This window comes from Sceloporus occidentalis, unplaced genomic scaffold (genome assembly GCF_023333645.1).
Source record: "Sceloporus occidentalis isolate IW3139 unplaced genomic scaffold, rSceOcc1.0.p SCAF_41, whole genome shotgun sequence".
In the NCBI taxonomy this organism is placed as follows: Eukaryota; Metazoa; Chordata; class Lepidosauria; order Squamata; family Phrynosomatidae; genus Sceloporus; species Sceloporus occidentalis.
Window position 1 is genome coordinate 732391 of NW_028317021.1, and position 12506 is coordinate 744896.

At 40.3% G+C, this 12506-nt stretch overlaps 1 protein-coding gene across 12 annotated transcripts in view; it reads left to right on the plus strand.

The window, feature by feature from the left end:
• Positions 1-12506, plus strand: part of EP400 (E1A binding protein p400) — a 161254-nt gene that overhangs the window by 31790 nt on the left and 116958 nt on the right. For all 12 annotated transcript variants that reach the window (XM_089489865.1, XM_089489873.1, XM_089489866.1 and 9 more), the window contains 3 exons: positions 3392-3694; positions 7079-7264; positions 8497-8637. In XM_089489865.1, coding sequence (XP_089345991.1) covers positions 3392-3694; positions 7079-7264; positions 8497-8637 — 630 coding nt within the window. The remainder of the gene's footprint in view (positions 1-3391; positions 3695-7078; positions 7265-8496; positions 8638-12506) is intronic.

The following is a 12506-nucleotide window of genomic DNA, read 5'->3' on the forward strand; positions in this document are numbered from 1 at the left end:
GCAGAGTACAGATTGCAGTTCTGAACATCTTCCTGCACTTGTGGTATGAATGTCCAAGTGTATTTGCATTTTGGCATTCTGTAGTTAACTTAGCTTCAGAAATCACTGATCAAAATATTGTCCCTTCTCCAGAACTTTTATTGCTTTCAGACATTATAGAATAAAGATATTATTGCATTTTTGATGGCATTGGCCAGGATTGAAATTGCCAGGGCCTGGAAAACTGGAAAGGTCAATATGACTGATTGGTGGTCTTGATTTTGGAATTTTTGGTTTATGGAAAGGCTCACTGATCAATCTAGAAGGTTGCGGGGGTGGAATCTTTCTCTGCTCTTTTAATAACGATGGTCCCCACTTATGAATGAATGAATGAATGAAATTTTATTTATATACCGCTATTCCTATATAGATCATAGCGGTTTACAACATAAATGATACAATTATAACAACATATAACCCCAACAGTGTAAAGAAACTTCTTATATCTTATCTCAATAACATTGGAGCAGAAGTGGGTCGTCCTTTGTAAAAAAAAAAAAAATCAAAATGACCTTAATAGATTAGAAAGCTGGGCCAAAACTAAAAAAATTGGGGAAATGTATGGTACGCCACTTAGGCAGAAAAAATAAAATGCACAAATATAGGATGAGGGGCACAACTGGCTTGACAACAATATATATGAAAGGGATCTAGGAGTCCTAGTAGACCCCAAATTGAACATGAGAACAGTGTGATGTGGCAGCAAAAAAGCCAATGTGATTCTAGGCTGCATCAATAGAAGTATAGTGTCTAGAGGGAAGTAATAGTACCAGTCTATTCTGCTCTGGTCATTCCACCCAGAATAGGTGGACTGGCCAAACCCAAAGTACCATCAGGGCTAGCCTGAAGAAAGAGAGCCCTCCCTCCATGTTAACTGTCATCCTTCAGCCTGTGAGGGAGTGAACAGGCAGGCCCAGCTCCACCAGGGCTAGCCTGAAGATAGAGAGCCCTCCCTTCATGATAACTGTCATCCTGCGAGGGAGTGAACAGGCAAGCCCAGCTCCGTTAGGGCTAGCCTGAAGAAAGAGAGCCCTCCCTCCATGATAGCTGTCATCTTTCGGCCTCTGAGGGAGTGAACAGGCAGGCCCAGCTCCACCAGGGCTAGCCTGAAGAAGAAGAGCCCTCCCTCCAGTCCATCTGCCTTGGTCCAGGCCTCAGAGGGAGAGAATAACCACTGGACTTCATCCCCTTTCCCACCACCATTCCCTTCTCCTTTTGTGTCGCGTTTTTTAGATTGTTAGCTCGAGGGCAGGGAACTGTCTAATTAAAAATAATAATTGTAAGCCGCTCTGATAGCCTTTAGGTCTAAAGGGCGGGGTATATATACCATAAATAATAATAAACAAAGGGTGCTCAGCAATGGCCTCTCTTCATCTTGGAGAGATGTGCCTGTTGGAATAGTGATACTGTTTTGGAATCAAAGAGTTGGAAGAGACCACACGGGCCATCCAGTCCAACCCCCTGATCAATATCAATTACTTTGATGAAAGAATAGGGGACATACTTAACAAAATTGCAGCTGACACCAAATTAGGGGGAGGAGATAACACCCCAGAGGAGAGGATCAAAATTAAAAGTGACCTTAATAGATTAGAAAGCTGGGCCGAAAAATAACAAAATGAATTTCAACAAGTAGAAATGAAAGGCAGAAAAAAAATTGAAATACATAGATTTAGGATAGGGGACAACTGGTTTAACAAGACAACACATGAAAGGGATCTAGGAGTCCTAGTAGACCACAAATTGAACATGACCTGAATAGACTAGAAAGCTGGGCCAAAGCTAACAAAATGAAATTCAACACAGAGAAATGTAAGGTACTGCACTTAGAGCAGAAAAATAAAATGCACAGATATAGGATGGGGGACATCTGGCTGAATGAGACTACATGTGAAAGGAATCTGGGAGTCCAAGTAGACCACAAATTGAACATGAGTCAACAGTGTGATGCGGCAGCTAAAAAGGCCAATGCAATTTTAGGCTGCATCAATAAAAGTATAGTGTCTAGATCAAGAGAAGTAATAGTGCTACTATATTCTGCTTTGGTCAGGCCCCACCTGGAATATTGTGTCCAGTTCTGGGCACCACAATTCAAAAAGGACATTGAGAGACTGGAGCATGTCCAAAGGAGGGCGACTAAAATGGTGAAGGGTCTGGAAACCATGTCCTGTGAGGAACGACTTAGGGAGCTGGGGATGTTTAGTCTGGAGAAAAGAAGGTTAAGAGGTGATATGATAGCCCTGTTTAAATATTTTAAGAGATGTCATATTGAGGAGGGAGCAAGCTTGTTTTCTGCTGCTCCAGAGACTAGGACCCGGAGCAATGGATGCAAGCTGCAAGAAAAGAGATTCCACCTCAACATTAGGAGGAACTTCCTGACAGTAAGGGCTGTTCGACAGTGGAACAAACTCCCTCAGAGTGTGGTGCAGTCTATTTCTTTGGAGATCTTTAAGCAGAGGCTGGAGAGCCATCTGTCAGGGATGCTTTGATTGAGAGTTCCTGCATGGCAGGAGGTTGGACTGGATGGCCCTTGTGGTCTCTTCCAACTCTACGATTCTATGATTCTAAGATACCATGGTAAGACATGGGAAATTCCAAGGTATCCCTTATAATGATGAACTTGTATTTGTGGCGACCACGAAATTGAGGATCTAGCACACATTTTGTTTAGATGTAATCTGTATGAACAGGAAAGGGATCAATACCTTGATCCCTATATTAAACGAACAATATTCTGGGATACTCACATCAGAACATCATACTTTATGAGTGGACAAGATTCAAAAATATCTATTGCCCCAGCTTGGTTCCTTCATAAAGCATCACTGTCGAAATCTAGATATGTGGGGATGTTAATTGTAAGGGTGATGAAGAGATTTGACATATGATAACGAACGTTTAATGTTATTTCTACCTCCCATTTTAATTCTATTTTACTTCCCATGGTAATTATCTTACACATTACTGTTAGATTGTTTTAATATTTTTATTCTTACCTGTTTAGTTGTATATGTTTCAGTACATATTGTATATTTTTATTTAGATTTGTATAGTATGTATATAAGCTGAGCATGTTTAGGCTATTCATACGTATCGATATTGTATTGTGGTATATTGTACTTAGTGCCTATATTAACATTTTATATATATATATGTGTGTGTGTGTGTGTGTGTGTGTGTGATTGCTTGTATTACTATGTTTTGAGTATTTTGAAATGGCCCTCAGGCTATTCAATAAACATACTGACTTAGAGACTGCTTATTCAGTAGGAAGCCATATATAAATGAAGCTGCTATTGCTATTGTGTCTGTAAGCTTGGAATGACATACATTTGTATTGTATGCTTTACAGGCTGTGACCCTAGTGCGAGCATCATCAGATTCTGTCCAAAATTCCCAGCGTCCTCCAGCAAGTGTGCTTCCTCCTGCTACATCCAATCCACCTGCGGCCATTACCAGTACAGCACCACAGACCACATACCCAGTACAGACCACCCGAACTTCTCCTGCAACAAATAAATCAACATCTCCTATTGCCTCCAAACCCCCAGGCTTGGCAGTGACAGCAGCAACAAAAGCTCAGAGTCCAGCTCAGAATGCAGCGGTTATGCCCCAAGACAGTTCCCAAGAGAAGCTGGCAGAACAAATTAAGCTGGTAAGTTTTCTCCTCTCCCTGTCCCATAGTAGAAAATGGGATATGGAGAAAGGTGGATGTTTTAAAGAAATTCAATTTGCTGTTCGTGTTGGCTAGATTCTTTGCTCCTGCTTTATAGCAATGCTATAAGTAGTTTTCTGCCTTTTAAGTAGTACTAAATAAAGAACCCCTTTGGAGGATACATTCTCTATCTCCCACTGAGCCAACCCTGTTTCTACACAGACTGAAATCAGGACTTGATCTCAAAAAAGGAAATACATCAGGTGAGTCCCTTGACCCCACAGTGTCTTTGTGTCTTTCCGGTTGAAGGTGCATTTGCTAATCATTGGTACAAACTGATGTACTGCTGTTTGTGAACTGACGCACGTAATACTACAACGCATTTTGTAATCCAGTATAGTTTATGAGCTGATTTAAAAGCCATTCGTTGTGTTTTCTCTACAATTAATCCCTTTGAATGAGGAAACCTAGCATATTTTATTTATTACACTGGAGGCATCACACTATCTGCTCTTCATCCATTATCAGTTGTAGTGCTAAGTGGCCTGTGAATATCTTGGATCTTTTCTTTTGTGAGGTTTGTACACTTACACATCTGCCCAGAATTTTCTCCCCAGACTGCTACATTACAGGGTTCTGATGATGAGTGTGCTGTACTAGGCAGATTCCTTAATTATTTAGGTTCTTTTCAGTTTGATTTATTTTGTCACTTAGGTCCAAAACACACTGCAGGAATAATCCAGTTTGAGTCTGCTTTAACTGCCCTGGCTCAATGCTAGTGAATTCTGGGAACTGTAGTTTTGTGAAACATTTTGCCTTCTCTGTCAGAGAGCTCTGGTTCCCCTGAAGGACTGGGTTCGCAGCTTGGAGGTGCTCCTGGACTCATCTCATCAGTTGACACGCCAGTCAGGAGTGCCTGTTATCAGCTTCTACTGATATGCCAGCTGCAGCCCTTCCCGGAGCTGGGTAACGTAGAAACAGTAGTACACGTGCTAGTAACCTCTCAACTTGACTTATGCAATGCACTCTACATGGGGCTACCCTTGTGCCAAGTTTGGAAACCTCAGTTGGTACAAAATATGACAGCCAGGCTGGTCGCAAGTACATATAGAACTGACCAGATAACACCCATTTTGAAATCTCTCCATTGGCTGCCAATTAGTTTCTGGGCACGGTACAAGATGTTGGTTATAACCTTTACAGACCTACATGGCCTTGGTCCAGTCTACTTGCGAGAGTGCCTTCCTCTACATAATCCACCCCGCACACTCAAGTCCTCTGGGAAGTACTTGCTGCAGCCTAAGAAGACCAGATTGGCTGTGGCAACCCAGAGGGCCTTTTCATCTGCTGCTCCTAGGTTATGGAATGGCCTGCTGGAGGAGATTCGTCCTATTACCACTCTAGAAGCCTTTAAAAGGGCTGTTAAAATGGATTTCTTGTGGCAGGCCTTTCTAGATTGGCCTCCCCTTCACTGATATGGACAGCCCTCACCCACTCCTAGAAGACTGATTTCTCACTTCAATCTACCTTCAATTTTTAACTAATTTTTATTTTAAATGTTATTTATACTGATGACTATTTTCTTACTTTATTTTTTTAATTAACTTTTAATTAATTTTAAAAAACAAATATAAAAGAACATACATTCCCTTTCCATACATACATAAACTTACATTACATCAGTTACAAAGACATCGAGCTTACATTCACTCATTACTTCCTACTGCTGGTTTGGAGATGCTTTCTTTTCTCCCTTGTCTAGTGTATTGATTATCTTTAATTAAACAAAATAAGCCTTCTTTCCTTAGGTAAATACATCAAATTTTCCCATTTACCCAAAAAACTTGTCTGAATTCACTTTAATTTTCCTGCTTTAGTCCAACTCAGCTCCCAAGGTTGTTATTTTCTCCCAATGTAACCAGAGGTGTAGTCTGTTATTTCTTTCCACTCTTCTTTATATTTATCAGAATTCTCATTTCTTAGTCCTTTACTTAGTTTATCCATCTCAAGTAGATCTAGGAGTTTGAATGTCCATTCTTCAGTCTTTGGAATCTCACTCATTTTGCACTTCTTTGCATAAATTATTTTTGCTTCTGATAACATATAAAATAAAATTTTACTGGCCTTTCTTTCTATTGCTTCCTCCAACATATTTAACAAAAAAGGTTCTGGGGTAAATTTCAAATCAATTTTTATAACTTTTTTGATTTCCTTCATTTTTTAAATCACTATATCTTTCTCTTAGCTGCCTATAAAAGAACCAGGAACAGTCCAATCCTTCCTTTCTAAGTTCTTCCAGGGGTTTTATTTTGTAATCGGTTTCATTACCTGCTATAATATCTTTATATTTGATCCAGTTTCCCCTGATTGATTGATTATATTTAAAAAGTGCTTCGTTGGGGAATGCCCAGAAGGATATCCTAGGACAAATTCTTTGTTTATGCTTTTTCCACACTCTCAGTAGGGACCTCCGTACAAAATGGTTTTTGAAATCCTGGTTCACTCTTTCTTTATTATAAAACAAAAAGGCATGCCAACTATATCTCAAAGGCCCCATACAGACAAGCCAAAATAAAGCTGCTTCGGGCCACTTTGGAGGTATGCTATTTAAATGATGCATGTGTCTTAAGAGTCCAAAAGTCGTGCCAAAGCCACACTCCAGTCCTAAGGACTGGCGCGTGGCTTTGGTGCAGCTTCCAGACTGTTGGGACACATGCATCATTTAAGCAGCATACCTCCAAAGTGATGTCGTGGTCCTTCGAGACCACTCGAAGAAATACTGTTACAGGTAAGCAACCTGTCCATACCAGGAGTACATATTCTCAGACCTTGAGATGGCATGCAACCTTCTTGGAATCTTAATCTGACTTTTTTGGGCTTCCTCAGGTGGCCACATTCCCTCCTCTATGATACTGTCATTGTTTGGATTTCCAGCTTTTGTATGTTTCCCCCATTCTTAAAAGGCAGAATGTCTCTCCCTAGTTACTGGCAGGGAAAGCTTTAAGTTAGAATGTTCTGGTGTTTTTGATCCCACCCCTTTGCCTTTGTTGCTGTTCCACTATGGGAACACGACCCCAAAGAACACTTGGATGAAAGATCTTCCCTATCCTTGATGTATATGATGTTAGATAGCTTCCGAACATGTATGGGACAGCCTCTCTTTTGATTTGTAATATCTTAATCAAAACACTCTTTTAAGCTATGCAAGATCTGTTTGGATCTTGTGGTCTGTATTTTATTCTTTCAAAGTTTGTTTTGTAGCAGTAAGTGGTTTGTTGTAACTCTTGCTAGCTGAATTGCCTTTCAGCATGACAGTGTCGATGCCTTTAGTTTTCTGAAAGTGTATTTTATTTTCATTATTCTTATTCTTCTTACTTCTCAAAGGAAAACCAAGTCCATCAACGAATAGCAGAGCTGAGGAAGGAAGGTTTGTGGTCTCTGAGACGGTTGCCCAAACTTCAAGAAGCGCCCAGACCCAAATCTCAGTGGGATTATCTCCTGGAGGAAATGCAGTGGATGGCAACAGATTTTGCTCAAGAAAGGAGATGGAAAATGGCCACTGCTAAGAAGGTCAGGATACATTTGTTTTATACAGTATTTTCCTAGAACATGTGCTATTCTGAGGGCCTGCTCCACTGACTAGATTGCTCAAACAGAGCATCTTACAAATGTTCCAAGAAAGAGAAGTGAAATAGCCTTATTTGGGCTTGAACCCAGTGTCACACTGGTATTCCCTCCTCTTCCATCAGCTCTCAAAGCTGCCTGAAAACTGACTCCATAGGGTTTCCTAGTCCCCGAGAGCAGGATTTGGAGGTGTATGCATGGGGTTGGGGCTGGAACAGTGTTTTCCAAATTGCAGGCTCTGATGTGTTCCTGTGTGAGTCACAAAATGAAAAGCTTTGAAAAAAATCAAATGTTTTTTATTCTTTAGGCTTACAGCATACAGTTTCTGTGGAGCAAATAGTAGGTGGGATGGGTTTCTAAGCCCCTTAAAGAGACAGGCATGGTCCCTCCTTCCTTATGTTGAACACAGTAAGGTGCTCAGCAATGGTTCCGTTTCATCCTGGAGAGAAGTGATCAGTGGAGTCCCACAGGGTTCTGTCCTGGGCCCTGTGCTATTCAACATCTTTATTAATGGCTTGGATGACAGAATTATGGACATACTTATCAAATTTGCAGGTGAAACCAAATTAGGAGGAGATGTTTAGTCTGGAGAAGAGAAGAACATTAGGAGGAACTTCGTGACAGTAAGGGCTGTTCGACAGTGGAACACGCTCCCTCAGTAGTGGAGTCTCCTTCCTTGGAGGTTTTTAAACAGAGGCTGGATGGCCATCTGTCGGGGATGCTTTGATTGGTAGTTCCTGCATGGCAGGGGGTTGTACTGGATGGCCATTGTGGTCTCTTCCAACTCTGCGATTCTATGATTCTATGTGTCATGCTTAAATTCTGTTCAAATGCAAACTGTCAACATCAGGACTAGGAAAGGTGATGCTTTCCAGATGTCTTGTACTACAACTCAGATAAGTCCCAGCCAACATGGCAAATGGTGAGAGAGGATGGAAGTTACAGTCCAAAACACCTGGAAGTCATCAGCATGGGGAATGTTAGTCTCTTTTGCTCTGCGCAAGCACACATGCACACAAACACTCGTGGACACCTATAATAATACCATAGATGACAACATAATTTAAAATACTTTTTGTTAACTGCTGATTCATTATTATTATGTGTTATGTTGTCAAGGGGAGAAAGTAGGATTTGAATTGGTTTCCATGGAAGACTTCAATTGTTATTTTTATTAGATGATCCGGACTGTGGCTCGCTACCATGAAGAAAAGAAGCTTAATGAAGAAAGGGCCAAGAAGGAGGAACAGAACAAGCTGAGGCGCATTGCAGCAATGATTGCGAGAGAAATAGAATATTTCTGGTCAAATATTGAACAGGTAGTGCTTTCCTTCTCTGTTGATCATCAAACAACCTCGTTCAAACATTTATCCTGGAACAAGGCTGTAATAGAAATTCCTTCACTGGGAGTCAGTCTTGGACTCAGTGGGAATTTACATACGATTGCATTCCATATCATGTTTTGTGACATTATCTCAAAGCAAAGAGTGTGCAGATCAGTAAGCAATGCTTCATTTCCAGAAAAGAACTTGGTAGAGTTCCAACTCTTGGGTTTTTTAAAGGTTTGGCTACATTTGGATGGATTGTCTAGCCAAGTTTTTCCAGAGTCATGACCAATCCTGAGCTAGCTGGGTGCTAGTCCATTTGCTCTCTCATTGCTCCTTTTCCCACTAAACAAAGCAGGGAAATTTTGCATACTGTATTATCTGAATCTGGGCGTCTAGGAGGCACTGCGCTTCAATGGTTCCGTTCCTTCCTCTTGGGCAAATTCCAGAAGGTGGTGCTCGGGAACAGTTGCTCGGCAAGGAAAGAGCTTAATTGTGGCATCCCATAAGGCACCATCCTGTCCCCGATGCTTTTCAGCACTTACATGAAGCCGCTGGGAGAGATTATCCGGAGGCATGGGGCAGGGTGTTATCAGTATGCTGATGACACCCAGATATATTTCTCCATGTCTGGGTCTTCAGCTTTGACTTCAGATGGCGTCTCGCCTCTCAATGACTGTCTTAAAGCAGTAATTGATTGGATGAGGGAAAACAAATTGAAGCTGAATCCAGACAAAATGGAGGTACTTATGGTATCGGCTTCGAACCCAGGCATCCGGATACAACCTCCAGTCCTAGAAGGGGTCACACCGTCCTCAAAGGACTGTTGTACTTATTTTCAAAAAGATTGGCATTTCTTTTTGTCAGATACAAGCCTAAATATTTCACCTTTTTTCTGTTTCAAATTTGTTTTTCTCTCTTACCCCGTTTGTCTTCTTTTGAAATATTTTTGTCAAAATTACTTTTTCTCTTGATTGATTTTCAATCCTGATAAATTGCCAAATTTTTTAAAGATATTCAATAATTTTGCTATACTTTTTATAGGATCTTCTAAAAAACGCATCAGCTTTAATCTTATAATTATATCCTTTTATTCTGATTCCCTGGATTTCTTGTTCCTCTCTTCTCCTCTTACTTAATATTTCCAAAATCATCATCATCATCATCATCAAATTTTTATTTCTATCCCACTTTTCTATTAGCAACAATTAAAGTGATCCCATGTGGGTGGCGCTAACCCTAGAAGGCCAGTCTTGTCCTGTCTATCACTCCAGTAAGGTGTGTTTGCTGTTGCTCTGCAACTTCTTCACTAAAGTCACTCCAGTCCTTTTCCTTCTCTTCGTTTCTCTTTCTGCCTTTGGAAGCATTAAGCAAACTTTAATATTGCAAGGGCTCCCAGGATTGGAGAAAGGTCTTGGCTTTGCCAATGACTCTCCTTCTCCTCCAAACCTGTCCCTTTTTCACAGTGGCTTCTGCAAGCAGCTTTACAGCAGCATGGGAGTTTCAGGAACAGATGGTGAGGGGAATCCCCTCCATGTATGTTTCTTCCTATCACCTCTACCAGCCCGTTTAGGGCCAGGGGTAAGGGAGGCAGCTGGCCAGAAGATATGGAAACATCCCTTCTCAACATTTCTGCCCAGCCCGTTTAGGGCCAGGGATCAGGGAGAAAGGGCAGCCTGAAGCCATGAGAAAGGGTTTCTTTGCAGCACCTCTGCCCAGCCTGAAACAGGGTCAAGGTCAGAGAGGGAAGCCAGCCAGAAGACACAGAATAAGGGGTGAGTACCAGGAGCCCCTTCTATGTAGCTGGCAGATTCCTCTGAATTTGATACATCTTTCTCTGTATCTTAATTCACTTGTTAATTCTGATATTCTTTGCTCTTCTTGTTTTTGAATTGTATCATTTGCTATCTTTTCCAGATATGTTGTTTTATCTTTATTTCTTCCGCTCCTTTCTGTATTTTCATGTCTGATATTTTTTCAACTTTTCCAAAATTATCCAGCTCTTTTTTTCAGATCTTTTCTGCTCTTCTTTCTTTAATTTCTTCCTTCAGTTCTTGTCTAGTTTCTTCCAGTTCCAGGAACCCCCGTGAATAACAAAATCCGTGGATGCTGAAGTCCTATTAAATACAATGGCATAGCAAAATGCTGTCCCTTATATAAAATGGGAAAATCAAGGTTTGATACTTGGAATTGTTACTTTTTTTGAATATTTTCAAGCCGTGGATGCTTGAATCCTTGTATAAAAAATCCGTGGAGAAGGAGGGCCAACTGTTCTTCCATAATCAACCCCCAAATCCAAAGTTATTAAGTTTCCTTATTCATAAGACATTTATATTTTAAAGTGACGTTTCCATCCTTCTATATTATATATTGGCTACAGTCTATTCCAAATTTATAGAATTATTGCACCACATATTATCTATATACACACCCATATATATATATATATATATATATATTCCCCCTTTACTATTATATTTTCTTTCCTCCCTTCTTTCTTCCAATTTTATACTTTATAGAATTTCTTCCTCCTTCCTGTTTTAATTGTTACAGTCTCCTTCTATTGTCATTTTACACTTTCTCCTCTTCTTTTTCTCTTGACAATTTCTTTCAATAAGATTTCAGAGTGGTAGAGGATTACTAAAAATAGCAGTGACTATGAGGAAAACGGCTCAAACTGCATTACAACAACAACAAAGGAGACCATCTATTGAACTAAATCCAAAATCAGTAGATCAAATGTCCGTTTTAGTAAAATACTTAGGTATTAAGATAACAAACAAAAAATGCAGAACTCTTTCAAAATAACTATAAGGAAATATGGAAATAAACAAAGAAAGACCTTGACAAATGGAGTATGTTGCGCCTTTGATTTTTAGGGGAAATAGCATTAATCCAAACGAATGTACTACCTAAAATGTTATTTTTATTTCAAACAATCCCAATTAAATATAATGAAATACCATTTACACAGTGGCAGAGATATTTCTGACTTCATCTGGTCTGGGGAAAAGCCACAAATAAGATAGAAAAAGGAAAGGGAGGACTAGGGCTGCCCGATTTAAAATTATATTACTTTGTCTGCTTCCTAACTTGGGTTAGAGAATGGACAACACTTGAAAAGGAAAATTTATTAGTACAGTGAGCCCGCATCATACGTGGGCTCCTTATAGGCGACTTTCAACATACACTGAAGCTGCCTGGGAAATGTGTGTGCATCCTGCATGCGCACATTACCGCACGCCAAGCACGAGCCCCATTATATACAATGGGGCTCACAAATGGCGTGCGTACAGCTGCGCAGGACGTGCACAGCCGGGCAGCAAGCATAAGTTCCATTGGATATAATGGGGCTCAAGCCTACACGTTATTTGCTTTACGCGGGTGAGGGGCAACGGATCCCCTGCATAAAGCAAGGGCCCACTGTATTAGAAAAGGAAAAGTTGAGGTTTGGATAGCATGGCATCTATGGAAAAGAAAAACTTAAAGAGTATAAATCACTTAGTAAGGAAATCACTGTTGAAAGTATGGAGGAAATATAAACCTAGGCTCTGTCCAAAAATAGCTTCTTGGTGTTCCCCGCATGAAGCTTTTTTTGGCAGAGAAGATATCTCACATCAGAAATGGATTAGATATGGAGACATTCTGGAAGAAACAGGTAGGGAACTAGAAATAAAATCCCAGGAAGAACTTAAAGAAATAAATATAGAGTGCCATTGGTACTTATATCGACAACTAAAAGAAATGTTTAACATCAGTGTGAAACTGAAAGGATTTGAAACCAAAAAACCAGAATGGGACAAAATAATAGAAATGGGAAATAAAAACATGATTTCAAAATGTTATAAGTTACTACTAAAATG